The sequence below is a fragment of the Hypomesus transpacificus genome, chromosome 14, assembly GCF_021917145.1.
Source record: "Hypomesus transpacificus isolate Combined female chromosome 14, fHypTra1, whole genome shotgun sequence".
Lineage (NCBI taxonomy): Eukaryota > Metazoa > Chordata > Actinopteri > Osmeriformes > Osmeridae > Hypomesus > Hypomesus transpacificus.
The window spans coordinates 7,729,662-7,743,707 of NC_061073.1; the positions used below are offsets into that span (position 1 = coordinate 7,729,662).

Here is a 14,046-nt window from a genome sequence, read left to right on the forward strand (position 1 = left end):
GGGATTATTAATGCAAGATAAAGCACTTTGTTGAATAGTGTGTTGCTTGATGATTGTGGAATAAACCTGCCAGCTGTTTTGTTTAAAAAGAAGTAAAGTCTCCTTGTGAGTCTTGTCAATTACTGCTCAGAGCCTAGGTAATAGATATATAGCTTTCATTCTAATACAGGTTAGAGGTGCTACATAGAGTAAGCTACTTTTGTCTTCCAAGATGGCGTCCCCATTCATTTCTATGAAAAGTGCTCAGTGGCGCAGTGAGGCAAGCGAGAGCGCGAGACTGGACACAGCCAACTTTCCACTTCCGTGTCTTCCGGTCTAGCTTTAATCAGTGGAGCTGTGTCTACAAGCACACTTGCAGGCAACTTTTATTGACGTAGGCAAATAAATGGGGTGCTAGTTTACCCATTTCGGATAATATGATATGAAAAAGCTAGTAGTAAGCCAGTGAGCCAGGTTCGAGAATGGAACAAAATTTATTGGGGGAGATAGTTTTGTAAATGTTGACTGGAGTTAATAGAATAAAAACGACCGGAAGACACGGGAACCTAACCGTAAATGCAATACCACCTACATCCACCTGGGCCGTTGCTTCAGGCCGAGGGGTGGGGGTCTGGTTCAAACTCTGATAGAAGGCCTACTCGCTGTATGCCTTCTATCAGATTCAGCATCTTTTAGAAATGGGCCTTTTGTTCCAGTTTTAGTTTTGTCGAATATCTCCACCTAGCGATAGACTCCCGCCGCCTTGTGACCTATATACCTAAAACTACAAATACCATAATTATTTCGCTAAAGAAGTAAGCAGTCATGCGGATGGAAACAGAGCTGGGCATCCGCTGTGGTGCAAGAACAAGAAAGTTCGAGGAAAGATGCATGAAGAGAATGACAGCACAGAATGTTCTTCAAAAGATACACGGATTATGTGCTGTAAATCCGTGGATGTGGCTGAAGTTGATGCAGCAAAGGACCAAACCCCGAAATTATGCGGTTATTTAAATAAACTTGCTGGAAAGGGACCTTTAAGGGGATACAAACCCAGGTGGTTCGTTTATGATCCCAGGAAGTGTTATTTGTATTACTTCAAGACTCCTCAGGACGCTCTGCCTCTGGGACATATAGAGATAGCCGATGCGTGCTTTAGCTATGATGTTGAGGGGGATGAAGGGCAGTTCGAGATCCGGACCTCGGGGAAGGAATTTCTTCTCAAGGTATTTATTTGAGTGTTAAATGCATGCATTGTTTGATATGAGTTCAACAACAAAAACATCTGACCTAGTTTGCATTTAACATTAAAACCACTTCTTTCTGTTTCTCAAATGAACAATTAGTTTGTAAATAGTGTGCGGCACCCGCAAGCATTAGCCTAGCCTATTACATGTAACTGTGTCATCTATGATTCATTCAGATTGACCAATTTTAAAGTCATACATTGAAAACTAAATGTAATTATTGTTTGTTGTAATAGTTTACGTTAGATATTGGCTATTATATCGTTAGTTAGTCTTCCCTAACATATTAGCCTACAACAAAAACAAATGTGGCCAAATTCTGTGCAAAACCAAATGGTAGCATCTGATCATGAGCCCACTCACATCATATGACAGCAATGATGATCTCAGTTGCTGTCAAAGGCAGGTGGTTTCACCTAAGATGTTTCAGGAAGTGTAATAATGTCTGGTTGGTTACACTCAGCTTGTTTAAAGATTGTTTATTTGTAGTTTTCTCCTAGAATACGTGTTTTGGGCAATTCCAGCATTATGGATGTGACATTTGTACTCAAAATGACAAGAACAATTTCTCAGTAAAACAAAACTTATTACAATATTTGAATTAGTCATGCATATTCTGAAAGTACTCAATGGATAGAATAGAGGGGGATTATTTTTTTGCAAAAAATATTTTTCAGACACAAAATTATTACAAAAACACCTGCTTTATGGATGTGACGAGAAATTCATTTTCTGGAGACTATACTTTTTTCTGTAACTCTTTGAACCATTAAGTCTAATGTAGAAAGTTTGATATTGACATGATAATGGAGTCTTAGGTGAACATAAAAATAGCAATTTTAAAACATGTAGTCTTTTATGCAGAATTTTATGAGGAAAAACCTGCGTTATGGATGTGACATTATTCTGTTATGGATGTGACGTGTCTGAAATACACACAGAATCTGTTGGGAAATCAAGAATCAAACTTTCGCAGCGCTTTTCTCAACATCTAAAATAACTTGTGAATTAGTTTTAACATTAGAAAACCATCTGAAATGTCACTGGATATTTTCAAGATGGCCACCAAAATAGCATTGATAATGACATTTTGGGCCCCAACTTTAACAATCTGAAATGTAAGTATCAAAAAGTGAAACGCAAGTGACTTTGTGGGCAGGACTCCGGCGCTGTTGCTATTATACCGGCGGGATAAATGATTACTCATAGGTGTGGTTTGGGCATAACGTGCAATAAACCAATCAGAGCAACATCTCACATTCCCTTTAAGAGCAGGGGCGCTTGTTATCTTGCGGATTGCTATTATAACGGAATTTGCCAAAATTGTTACAAATCAAGTTCACCAGACTCATGAAACTCTTTTCAATCATTGACATTGAAGAAATGTAACGTAGCTTGCAGGAAAAGGAGCCTGGCCTCGCCAGTAGTGCGCACGGGCCAAGCATGCACCCTTAAAATAGCATCTGAATAACGCGCCATTGACTTTAGACTAACTTTTTCCTGGTCTGTGGCGGAATAGTTTTTAGCAAACTGCAAAATAACACCAAGGAACGTTTGCGCCGGAACACGCCCCCTCTTTTCGCTGAACTGCCCTGGGAGCGCAAGTTCATTCCCTAATTTACCGACGTGCGTCTGTGAAAGGAAAAGTCAGCTTTCTGTTCAGTGCAAAATAAGAATGATACTTGCGTCAGTGTACAAAGCCAATTGCGCTGGGTACAAGAAAAGGACCCCATATCTTTTGTTGTTGCCAAATTACTATTATAAAAGTTCAGAATGGTCACCAATCATCTTTAGCTGTGAATACTCTCACACAGTCTTACAAAAGATTTTGAGTAATGAACACAAAAAAAAGTATTTAAAAAAATATTTGTCTATTTTGGAAAACCAGCATTTCGGATATGACGTTTGAACGTCATGGATGTGACACGTCTGGACCAGTCTTCTGCAAATTACATAAAATGCCTAAATGATTAGTGATTTTCAAGATTAAACTATTAATTAAGCACTGAAATTAAAAACATTGAGTTACAAATAAACTGTGTGAAATACCCAAAAAACAGTCAATTACCCCTTTAAGACATCTTAGATCGAAGCTGTCAACTCTACGTCAGCTTGATCCGACAGGTAGCGCGAGCAAATTACAGAGCGCCGCCTTAAATGCCTAAACCAATCGAGTCCCTCGAGCACTTTCGAGTTGCCTCTCTAGTAGGGGTGGAACGGTACACTGAAGTCACGGTTCGGTTCGTACCGCGGTTCAGACATCACGGTTCGGTAAAATGGGGGGAAAAGCAAAAAAAAATGCAGAAGCAGGGCTCCAGACTAACTACTGTACATGCAAGTCTAAGCTAAATGTATGATGCGCTTGTCGATCAGTCCTCCTACACCACGACACTCAGCTACTAGCTGAGCAACAGCGCAAACACAGACAGGGATACAGTAGCAGCAACGCCGGCCCTGGTCCCTTACATATATAACAAAACACGGACGCATGGACGGATTAAGAAACCACGGGCCCCTGGGCCTGGATGTGTCAAGGCCCCCCCCCCCCCCCCCCCCCCCCTCTCAATGAATACATTGACAAAACTTTTTTTTTTTTCAGGAATAATATTGATATTGTTGTTTAAAAACGCAAAAGTACTTGAGTAATCAACAAAATAAACAACGTTTATTTTCCAAAAATATTTGATAGTAGTAACCATAGTCTAGAGTGTACATTTGTAGCCCACACAACCCTCCCTCTTTCTTGAAAAATGACCATTATAGGCTTAACAATATTATATCTTCAATAAATAGTGTGTGTTGTGGGTGCTTAGACACAGCTCTAATGCTATTGTTTTGCACTTGCTTTTTGGATTTCGCCCTACAAAGGGCCCATATTGCATGGAGTACTCAGCCCCTCGAAAGTCCTATAGATAAACTGAGGGGATAAACACTCACTTAAAAGGTATCATGATGGTTTCTTTCTTGTGACATTTTCAAAGTGAATGTTTAGGCTATTGTTTAGTTTAATAAGTAGGACTTTTGGGGCCCTGTTAAAGACATTAATGACTTAAGCCTAGCATATACCGGCTACGGCGCACTAGTACATATCAAGCTAACAGCGACGATACGCAGAGGCTCTGGGTTAGGGGCCCCCTGAGCTCATGGCCCCCTGGGCCCGGTAGGCCCGTTGGTTAATCCATCCCTGCACGGACGTTGATGGAGCGTGAGTTGTCAGCTGCACCCTCCGTTTCACTAACGACTGATGGTTGGACTTCTCGTGCTACCGAAAGCTACCTCACGGTGACTGCTCATTTTATTGACTGAGTGGGAAATGAAGCGTCAGTTCTACAGACACGGCCCCTGTATGAGCAGCACACAAGCATTCACCTAGCTGAGAAGCTACAGAAGATCGTGGCAGAGTAGAAACTAGAGAGGCCTGGAAATTTGGAATTTATTGGGTGTGTACAACGTCAGCACACGTTAGCAACAACTCATAGATACTACGCTCTGGATAAAAGCGTCTGCTAGACTAAATGCACGTTCTAGTAAGACAGCAATATCAGCGAGCCCTCAGCATTAGTACCGCAGTTAAAAGTCTAGGAAATTTTAGGCTATTTTTAGCTATACTTACACTACGAACATTCATATTTAGCACTAGCGTTGCATTAGCTAGCGTTATGTCTTTAGTGCTGCTGCTGCTAGCTATCTCTGATTCACTCAGGCACAGCTCAGCTACACAGCCAAGTGGCGGCGCCTATCAGTTTCAGAGCTAAGGCGGGGTTACAGATTGTCCCTAATGAACACGAATATCTTACAGTAGTTCCGCATTACATTAATTAATTTGCACGCGAGTTTTATTAATTTTTATACCGTGTATTCTCCTGTAATTTCACGAGCCGAACCGTGACGCCCGTACCGTACGGTTCGGTACGAATACATTTACCGTTCCACACCTACTCTCTAGTAGGAAGTAAATATTACAAACATGGAGCGGGGATCGAGGTTATGGCAAAGACAGTTACGGCAAGACAATTAGGCTACTCGAAATTTCAGTATCACTGGAGAAGATGTTGATCGTTGAAGATGTTTAGGCTCTATCATGTTACCCATGATTCCGACTATAATCATGACTGGAATGTCTGTTTCACTGAAACAAGTCTGTGAAAGGGGTTATAACAGCCGAAAACACGATTGTCAGCTTTGCCGTCTCATTTGAGAAAATTTCCATTGTGTTGTGAACAGTGTATTGTTACATTGTGTAGAGAACAAGAGGCTTAATGCATTTACGGAGTTGTGCTTTTAACTCAAGCTGAGCATACACAATGCTCATTCCCTTGTCAATCAGGAAAATGCTAAATGGTAACATTTTTTTGAAAACCATTTACCCCGTTCTTGAAATGGTACAAAACGGCCATTTGACAAATGTTTTTTTGCATGAGTGCACAACTTGTAGCCTATATTGTGTAAAAGAGTGCAATTGTCTTTAAATTTAGATCAGAGTGGTTACATGCAAAAAAATATAGACCTAAGTGAACATTTTAACAACAGTTACATTTGTGTGGGCACAACGTTTTTTTCCATGGTAAGGGTGACCTTTGCATGGAATTGCCCTTTTAGGGTTAATATGTAACTCAAAAACCAGAGCAAAGAGACCCGATTCTAAATCCTAACGTGTCATGGCTGATTCTTTGGAGTTCACTACAATATCTGACTGGAAATACTTGTAGACACTGTCTAAAACAATACAACATCAATATCAACTCTGTTTACCAAGATGTATTATTTGTTGTGTTATGACAGACAATAGAGCATGTATGTTTATGTCCAGGCCCCTAACAGGCAGGTGATGCATTACTGGCTCCAGCAGCTCCAGCAGAAACGCTGGGAGTTCAGTAATACCAGGGGGTCTGGCCAGAGAGACAGCTGGAGCTCTCCAACCCTGCTCTACCCACACACGGGCCTGGTAGCCAAAGATACAGGTAACCATGGAGTACACGCATCAACACACACACTTACATTTATTCATTTAGCAGACGCTTTTATCCAAAGCGACTTCCTAGGGAGAGCTTTACAAAGTGCATAGGTCACTGATAATAACAACAAGAAGCCCCAAAGCATTGCGGGTAGTTGTATATAATCACATAAACACATGCACAAGTAAGTCATAGGAAACATCAACATGTGTTTGGGTTGGGTTCAATGTTTACACAAGGTTTTTGCATGTTGGTCATTTTTTATTCCTGAACCTGTGTCAATTATTAATCTGATTTGTAAATCATGCAAACATTCATTTGTTTCTGACATTATGAATAGCAACAGGCTACACCCCAGGCATTTTCTCTCTCTAATATTTACCTGGTGTATGTCTATAAATCACATGTAACATTGTGTTTTAATACAGAAACTATTGTCTGACAAAGGGCCATGCTTCCTCTCTTGTATGTTTCCTGGTGTTTAATGAGCAATCAGTGTTTTAGACCTTTTAACTTATTTTGAGCATTGTCATTGGCCCCTCAAAGAGGTGCCTCACCCCCCAAGTCGTGTCATGTTATCTTGTGTCGAGCTTGGGTTTGTTTGCACTTCATGTTGCATCCCCAGCCTTGGTCCTTGGCATTGCAGACCCTTGATCCCTACATGCAGCTACTGGATATATTAGGAGAGTGGAAACTGTGGACTCATTCCTTCTTTAGCATGGTATTTCTTTTTTTCTTTTTTCTTATTTTTTTTTTTTTTTATTTAGAGTCTCTAATTAGCGTTGGGGTAGTTACCCAGAAAAAGTAACTAGTTACAAGTTACTAGTTACTTCTGAAAATTGTAACTAGATTACTTTACTAGTTACTGCTTTTGAAAAGTAACTTCACTACTAGTTACTTTACTTACTACTAAATTCTTTAAGCAAATGTCCAAATTTACCGCAAAGATGCATGGACAAACATCATGGCCCTTTCATCACTTTATTTTTCAATTTTCAACAAACGGCATCTCTTAGCCTTTCCACGTAGTGTATTTTAATTGTCAATGTGTAAAACAAAATGGCATGTAAAACTCAGCCATTCACTTGAACGAATATTAATCCTGTCCACACTATCTGACCAAAGAAATATGCCTCACTTTAAAATCTAATTGAGTTAACAGCAGTTGAAAGACACCTCTCGTCTGGGCATAGAGTGCATTTTACTGTAATATTTTTGTCCTTTTCGAGCAACAAAGTTAAAATAATGAGAATCTTGCCACTGGCTGAACCCTCCTGTCTCCGTCTCATCCATTTTCCCGCTTCCCTCCTTCTACGCCAAACTAGCATCATGTGATACTGGGTTGTCAATAAGTGCGTTCGACTTCATGCAGCGCCGGCATCGTCTGCAGCCGCCTGCAGCCTGGCTGACTTGAAGCAGCCAATGGCATTCTCAGATTCAAGGCAGCTGCAGCCCAATACTTTGGGCCTTTGTTTGTTGTCTTTCTTCTGGAAAAAAATTCAATAATGTTGCATTAACTACCACGTAACTGAATAGCAATACACAGTTTTTGTAACTACAATGTTGTTACTGTAGGTATTAAAATGTAGTTACATTGAACTTAATGTAACCTGCATCTAAAGTATTGCCATTTAATCTTATTTAATATTTTAACACCACATTGAACTCTTGACCATTTAAAGTGTTCTATGTAATCCTTTGCCAGATTTAACACAGCACTAGCAAAAATATTGTTGATCAGCGATGTTCCCACACTTTCCATTTCACTTCATCATAACATTTTGCACAGTGAAGCTGTGTAAGGATTCTGATCTCAGATAGATTGTAAACCATCTCTGTGTGTTGTAAGGATACATGCCGAGTAACAAGGAGCATTCTGGGTACAGCTCCAACAGACATGACTGTACAGTAAACAGATCTGTCACTCAACAACTGGGTTCTTATTTCTCCTCCTGACAGTGTTCCAGTGTTTTTTAATGTGATCAGCTGTACTGTGCCTGGTTTCCTTGCTCCTGTGTGGTACAGTTGGATTGGTGAAGTGATGTGGGCCCAGGCCTGTAATACTCCCCATCTCTCTCTGTGGTGGCTTCCAGATGCTTTCCTCTTTGAGAAGTCCAGCGAGAGCATGGAGAAAGTACGCAGTGACTTTTCCATGGAGATGGATATCGAAAGTATGGTGGGGATCCAGTCAGCCAGAGGACCAGCTGGCACATCCACCCTCAACTCCCTCAAACACTGGGGCACAGAGATCAGGTAAGGGGCACTAAGGAACAATAACTAAAAGGGAGACATGAGTTGTCACTGCATCCTCTTAGGTTATTGTTCTCTGTGTGTTAAACTGGCCTGACTACTGCTACATTCACCTGTCTGGAGTTCACCTGTATTCAGGAAGTACCCTTTTTAGCTCTCTCTAAAGTATTTAGTTTAATAGAAGGTAATATTATTGGTAGGGCTAAAGACACATTCACAGGGTAATTTACAAACTGACCAAAAATACATACCGTATTTCTTTGATTATATGCCACCCTCGAATAAACGCCGCACCAAAAATGTACATTGTGTAATAAACGGCACCCTCGATTAAACGCCTCCCCCCAAAAATCTGAAAACGGTTATTTAATTGATTAAATTAAAACACAGTATTTATTACACAAGTAATTCACAAATGTAGCGTAATATAATTCCCATGAAGCATTGGCAGGCACAAGTGTCTTTCTTGCTACAGGTTTATTTGAAGCTTCCTCTCCAAATCCACAGTTAAAACTAAACTCACGCTGTAATGAGAAAATAAAGACCACATTAGCTTAATATGAACATACAATGACATGCGCAACATCACCAAAGTAAAATACAGACACAAAACAATATACTTTGTTGACTGCATACTGTAGCCTATACAAGGGAATAGAGGTTTTCTTAGATTGCTAACAACCTCTATAACAACCTTAAACTTATCACATAAAGCTCCAGGACCTGACAACATCCCTGGCTGTGTTCTCAAGGCCTGAGCACCACCTATGGATAATGGTGGGTCATTTGTGGTGTGGTAGTTACTCATGGCCTATACTATCAATGGAGTCAGGTGGCTGAGCGGTTAGGGAATCGGGCTAGTAATCTGAAGGTTGCCAGTTCAATTCCCGGATGCCAAATGACGTTGTGTCCTTGGGTAAGGCACTTCACTTGCCTCGAGGGGAATGTCCCTGTACTTACTGTAAGTCGCTCTGGATAAGAGCGTCTGCTAAATGACTAAATGTAATGTAAATGTAATCAATGTTTCAGGATTTGGATTACTTTTTACTATTGCATACAAAATCGGAAATGCAATGACACCAAGGTCCTCTGGGGCCTATGCTGTAAATCAAGGAGTGAGTGGGGGCTTGGTCAGCCCACATTGTCCTGAAATGTTGTTTGTGCGTCTTGCCAAGCTTGCGCGCTGAGGACCAGGGGACGAGCAGGGGAGATGCTTCATTGGAAATGTAGTTAGCAATTAGCCAAGCATGCATGTTTCAAATATTCACAAAAAATCTTTTCATTTTAGTCAACTTTTTCTCAGATTTGTGTACTAATCATTCTCACGAGTCTTCACATAAGCTCGTGATTGAATCAGAATATAACTATTTGACCGGCGGATGTGAAAAAGCATTATTTTAGCTTTTGCGATAAATTGGATTAGCTTTATATCCATAATCTTTGGAGATATTAAGTTGCCTTTGCACATGGTAACATGTTGTAGTGTCTTCCTCATGACATACCAAGTTTGGTGTTGATTTCTCAAACAGTTGAGATGTTTGAGATATGACCCAACTTCCTGTTTGGTTGCTTTGTTGCCGATTTTGATGTACCGGAAAAACTGTTTTGAAAATCAGAAATCCTATGATAATTTTGGTGAGGCTCAGTCCGGAGATCATCTGGCAATTTTGAAGAAAATTCGACACAAAATGTAGCAGGAATAGCGAAAAAACATATTTCCTTAATCTTTATTGTACAGAAAAATCCAATATGGCGGCCATTATAGGTTCTAGAGGCTTTTTTGTTCCTCATGAGAAATAAGGCATATCTAATGAATATCAGAATTTTGGGACTTATGGCCTGCAAATGGCATCACTTTGAAAATTGCCATATTGGGGCGTGGCCTGTAACGCCACCTATTGTCTCACATGGCCCATGTTTGGTATGGTAGTTACTAATGGTCTGCAGTTTCAACATGCCAAATTTCACAACTTTTTACCATTGTGGTCTAGGGGCTGCCATTGACTCCTATTCGTAAAAAATAATAATTATACCACCACATATAGCTGCAAGCAGCAATGAGGTGGCCAAGCAGTCAAATGATCCAGAAAACATTTTAGACATCTTCAGAAGAGGGTAACGAGTACACACAGCAAGTTTGTTGTGAATTAGTGTATTAGGGGCCAAGCAGTGTGGTATGTATTAGGGGTGTATTAGGATTTATATTAGTTTATTAGTATTTATAATAATAAATATAGCTACAAGCAGCGATGAAGGGGCCAATCAGCATTCGATATGGAAATTCAGCAGCTAAAGAAGCAAAGCTAAACGTAAAAAAAAAAGAAAAAGCTTTTTAAGAATCGCATTATACTTTTTGGCAACGCGGTGGCGCTGCCCTGAAACTTTTGATTATTTTCATGGTGTTTTGCAAAAGATATATACTGAGTTTTGTAACGATGAGCCGATGCGTTCGGTAAATAGGTCATTTTAGGACAACCTTCGAAATGGCCGACGTCCAAAAGGGCCGACGTGGGAAAGCGTAATATTTTACGACTTTGTGTGCCGCAAAGAATCAGAAGAGTCTGATCTTGCGATTTTGGGTCAAACTGTTCAGAATTTATAATGCAAGAAATCCGATGCGCTGGCTAGATGTAGCAGCGCTTTATCCACAAAGCACAATAAATCAGACTCTTCTTGAGTATAAATCCCCTGACGATGAAACATTACCATTACCATTATCATTAATTATGATTATACTGCTAGACAGCTACTGTGGCATACCTGGCTTTGCTAAACAGATAACCCTGTATCACCTATTGATGACTGTCTGGATTTGATCCTACGAACTTGCGTTTCAAGGGAGCCCATGTCATCTCAGTGAGCTATCCTCTGTGGTGGAATTTTCTATGATTGAATGTCTGAAGTCAGAAGAATTTGTCTTTATCTGTTTATTCTTGAAATCAAGGAGGAGCAGTTCCAAAACAGTATCATAAATGATGTCTGCAGTAGAAGGGCTCTCTAAAGGTGTCATGATCTGAACACTCTTTTATACAGTAATTCCAGACAGTTACATCATTAGTTCAATAGTTCATGTCTATCAAAAGAGGAATCTTCAATAACAGAAAGTAAAAAAGGGAAATAGGTTGCAGACCTGGATACAGATGCTCAATATTAAAAAACAGAGCTTGAGACGACAGAAGCAGAACTTGTCAGCAAAAAACACCCCTGGAGTATGGGCAAAACAACCAGGGTCAAACAGTCAAATTGTTAGACGTTTGTCAGCAAACTTAAGCAATACTGTCTTAGGCTAAAAGGTTATGCCATTTTTACAGAAGTTAAAACCTCAGCAATAATTGTTCTAGGCCAAAGAATATTATAGACATCTTAAAGAATAGTAATTTTCTATTACACCTCACTGCTTGGAATTGCTGTGTTCAGTTACTGTATAAAAAAAGTACGCTGTTTCACCTGTGGCGAGTGTTGTCAGATTTGACCCAAGTATAAACAGCTGCAATTCAGTCATATTTTGAAATCGAGGTGATTGTGGTCCGAAGATTATTTGATTACATGTTCATGACCATAGGAGCAACGGCGAACAAGGAAAAAGTAGGTTTTCATGAAAATTCTAAATGGCCGACGTGGGAAAGCATAATACTTTATGACTCGGTGTGCCGCAAAGAATCGTAAGGGTCCAATTTTGTGATTTGGGGTCAAACTGTTCAGAACTTATGATGCAAGAAATCTGATGCGCTGGCTAGATGTAGCAGCGTTATATCTACTAAGCACAATAAATCCGCTGCTTCTTGACTATAAATCCCCTGACAATGAAACGTTATCGTTACCATCATGATTATACTGCTAGACAGCTACTGTAGTGTACCTGGCTTCCCTAAACAGATAATCCGGTCAAGACTTGCTTGATGACTGTGGCTGGATTGGATCCTTTCAATGACACTGCTCTATACGCACAGCTCGGAGTTCTCCTTGGCTTTACGCAGAACGCGTGTCCTCAAATTGTTCAGTTGAAGGTAACTGTCCTCTTGTCGGCCCAATTCCTGTATTCGGCAGCATGATCAGGATTTCAAAAGGGACTCAATCCATATTTGTAATATTTGTAATAAGACAATTGGGAGAGCCTTCATCCATGCCAATCCCATGTCTTTACAACATTTTACTATCTTATTCTTCAAAGTCCCGTTCTTTTGCTCAACTGTACCCCCGCTTGCTGGGTGATAAGCACAGAGTTGTCTCAAATCAATACCAAAATAACTTCCTACCTTACGAATAGCATTGTTAACAAAGTGTGACCCATTACCACTTTTTATTCTCAAAGGAATTCCCCATCTATAGGTATAATCTCAGTTATCAAAGCCTTCACAACGGCACCTGAATCAGCCTTTGAACTTGAAAAAACTCAACCCATTTAGAAAACATCAACAATCTCTAAGCAGTATTTCTTCCCTTCGCTAGGATTTAACTCAATAAAATCCATCTGTAAATACTCAAATGGCTTCTCTGGACTGTGAAGATTGTCATGTTTGAATTCCTTTGCCTATGTTACTCGTTACACAAATGAGACACTTCTAACAAAATTACTGTGCATACATCGCAAATCCTTGAATGCCAAAATTGACGCATGCTTGATATCATTCCACCATTAGAGGCATGATCTTTTCCATGTGTCAACTGAGAATAACATAAAAATATCTAAATAGACGCTTAGGTAAACATGGTTTGAGCGTGCGTCCCTCATTTGGACCATACCAAACTCAATCTCTATTCACGCATCCTTTCTTTTTCCAAAGAGCCTTTTCCTGTGGTTTGGCCCAAGCTTGAATGTCCTGTAAACTTTGTTGTCAAGTTAGGGTTATCTGGACATGGTTTCGGCGAGCGCAAACCATTGTTATCTCACATGTATTTATTTATTATTAGGGTTCCTCCGGTAGGAGGGAACCTATTGTTTTAGTTAGTATTCCTATTATTATTATATTTCTCCGCTAAATGGCCCAACAGCTCAAAAAGTTCTGGACCCAATTTTTTCCAATTTGGCCCAATGATACAACAGGTCACTCATTAAGGCCGTTATATGGTACTCCGTACTTCACGATTACGGACACATGGGAAGGGCCTACGCATAGATGGAACACCCTGAAACGCCCTCTCCGTCGTCTACGGGGCCGTCGGAGAGCTCTCCCGTGCACCGTTGAAATTCCTGTCGATCCGTCATGCCGTGCTGTACAGCGACGGATACCCCTTGGCCGTGATTGGTCCGCTACGACATCATTTCCAAACAACATCATTTCCGACTTCGACAGAAAGGCGTTTTCTCTAAAGTCGTCTTTTTGAAAGACGTCTGTGATGAGAACTTCTTGGAGAGAAAGTTTATTGTGAGCTAGTTTATGCTCTACTCCAGCGAATTCAGAAACGTGAGTTTGTTGTCTGTGCACTGACTGCCACAGTTTAGTGACCTAGAGTGGTACATTGTAGTTTTGACTGTACATACAGTTTGTATGGATCTTTTTGTTTCCAATTATATCAGTCTTTTTGTTTATCATTTTTCACATTGGATTATACACTTGGTGGTGGAGAAATGAATTCACAAAACCAGAGCCTTGTCTATATCGCAGGGGTATCAA

The 14,046-nt window shown here is 40.3% G+C and overlaps 1 protein-coding gene across 2 annotated transcripts in view; it reads left to right on the top strand.

The window, feature by feature from the left end:
• Window positions 1–579: 579 nt before the first annotated feature.
• tbc1d2b (TBC1 domain family, member 2B) overlaps window positions 580–14,046 on the top strand; it is a 69,502-nt gene continuing 56,035 nt past the window's right edge. For both annotated transcript variants that reach the window (XM_047033902.1, XM_047033903.1), the window contains exons 1-3: window positions 580–1,205; window positions 6,037–6,187; window positions 8,275–8,434. In XM_047033902.1, coding sequence (XP_046889858.1) covers window positions 867–1,205; window positions 6,037–6,187; window positions 8,275–8,434 — 650 coding nt within the window. In that variant the 5' untranslated portion in view covers window positions 580–866. The remainder of the gene's footprint in view (window positions 1,206–6,036; window positions 6,188–8,274; window positions 8,435–14,046) is intronic.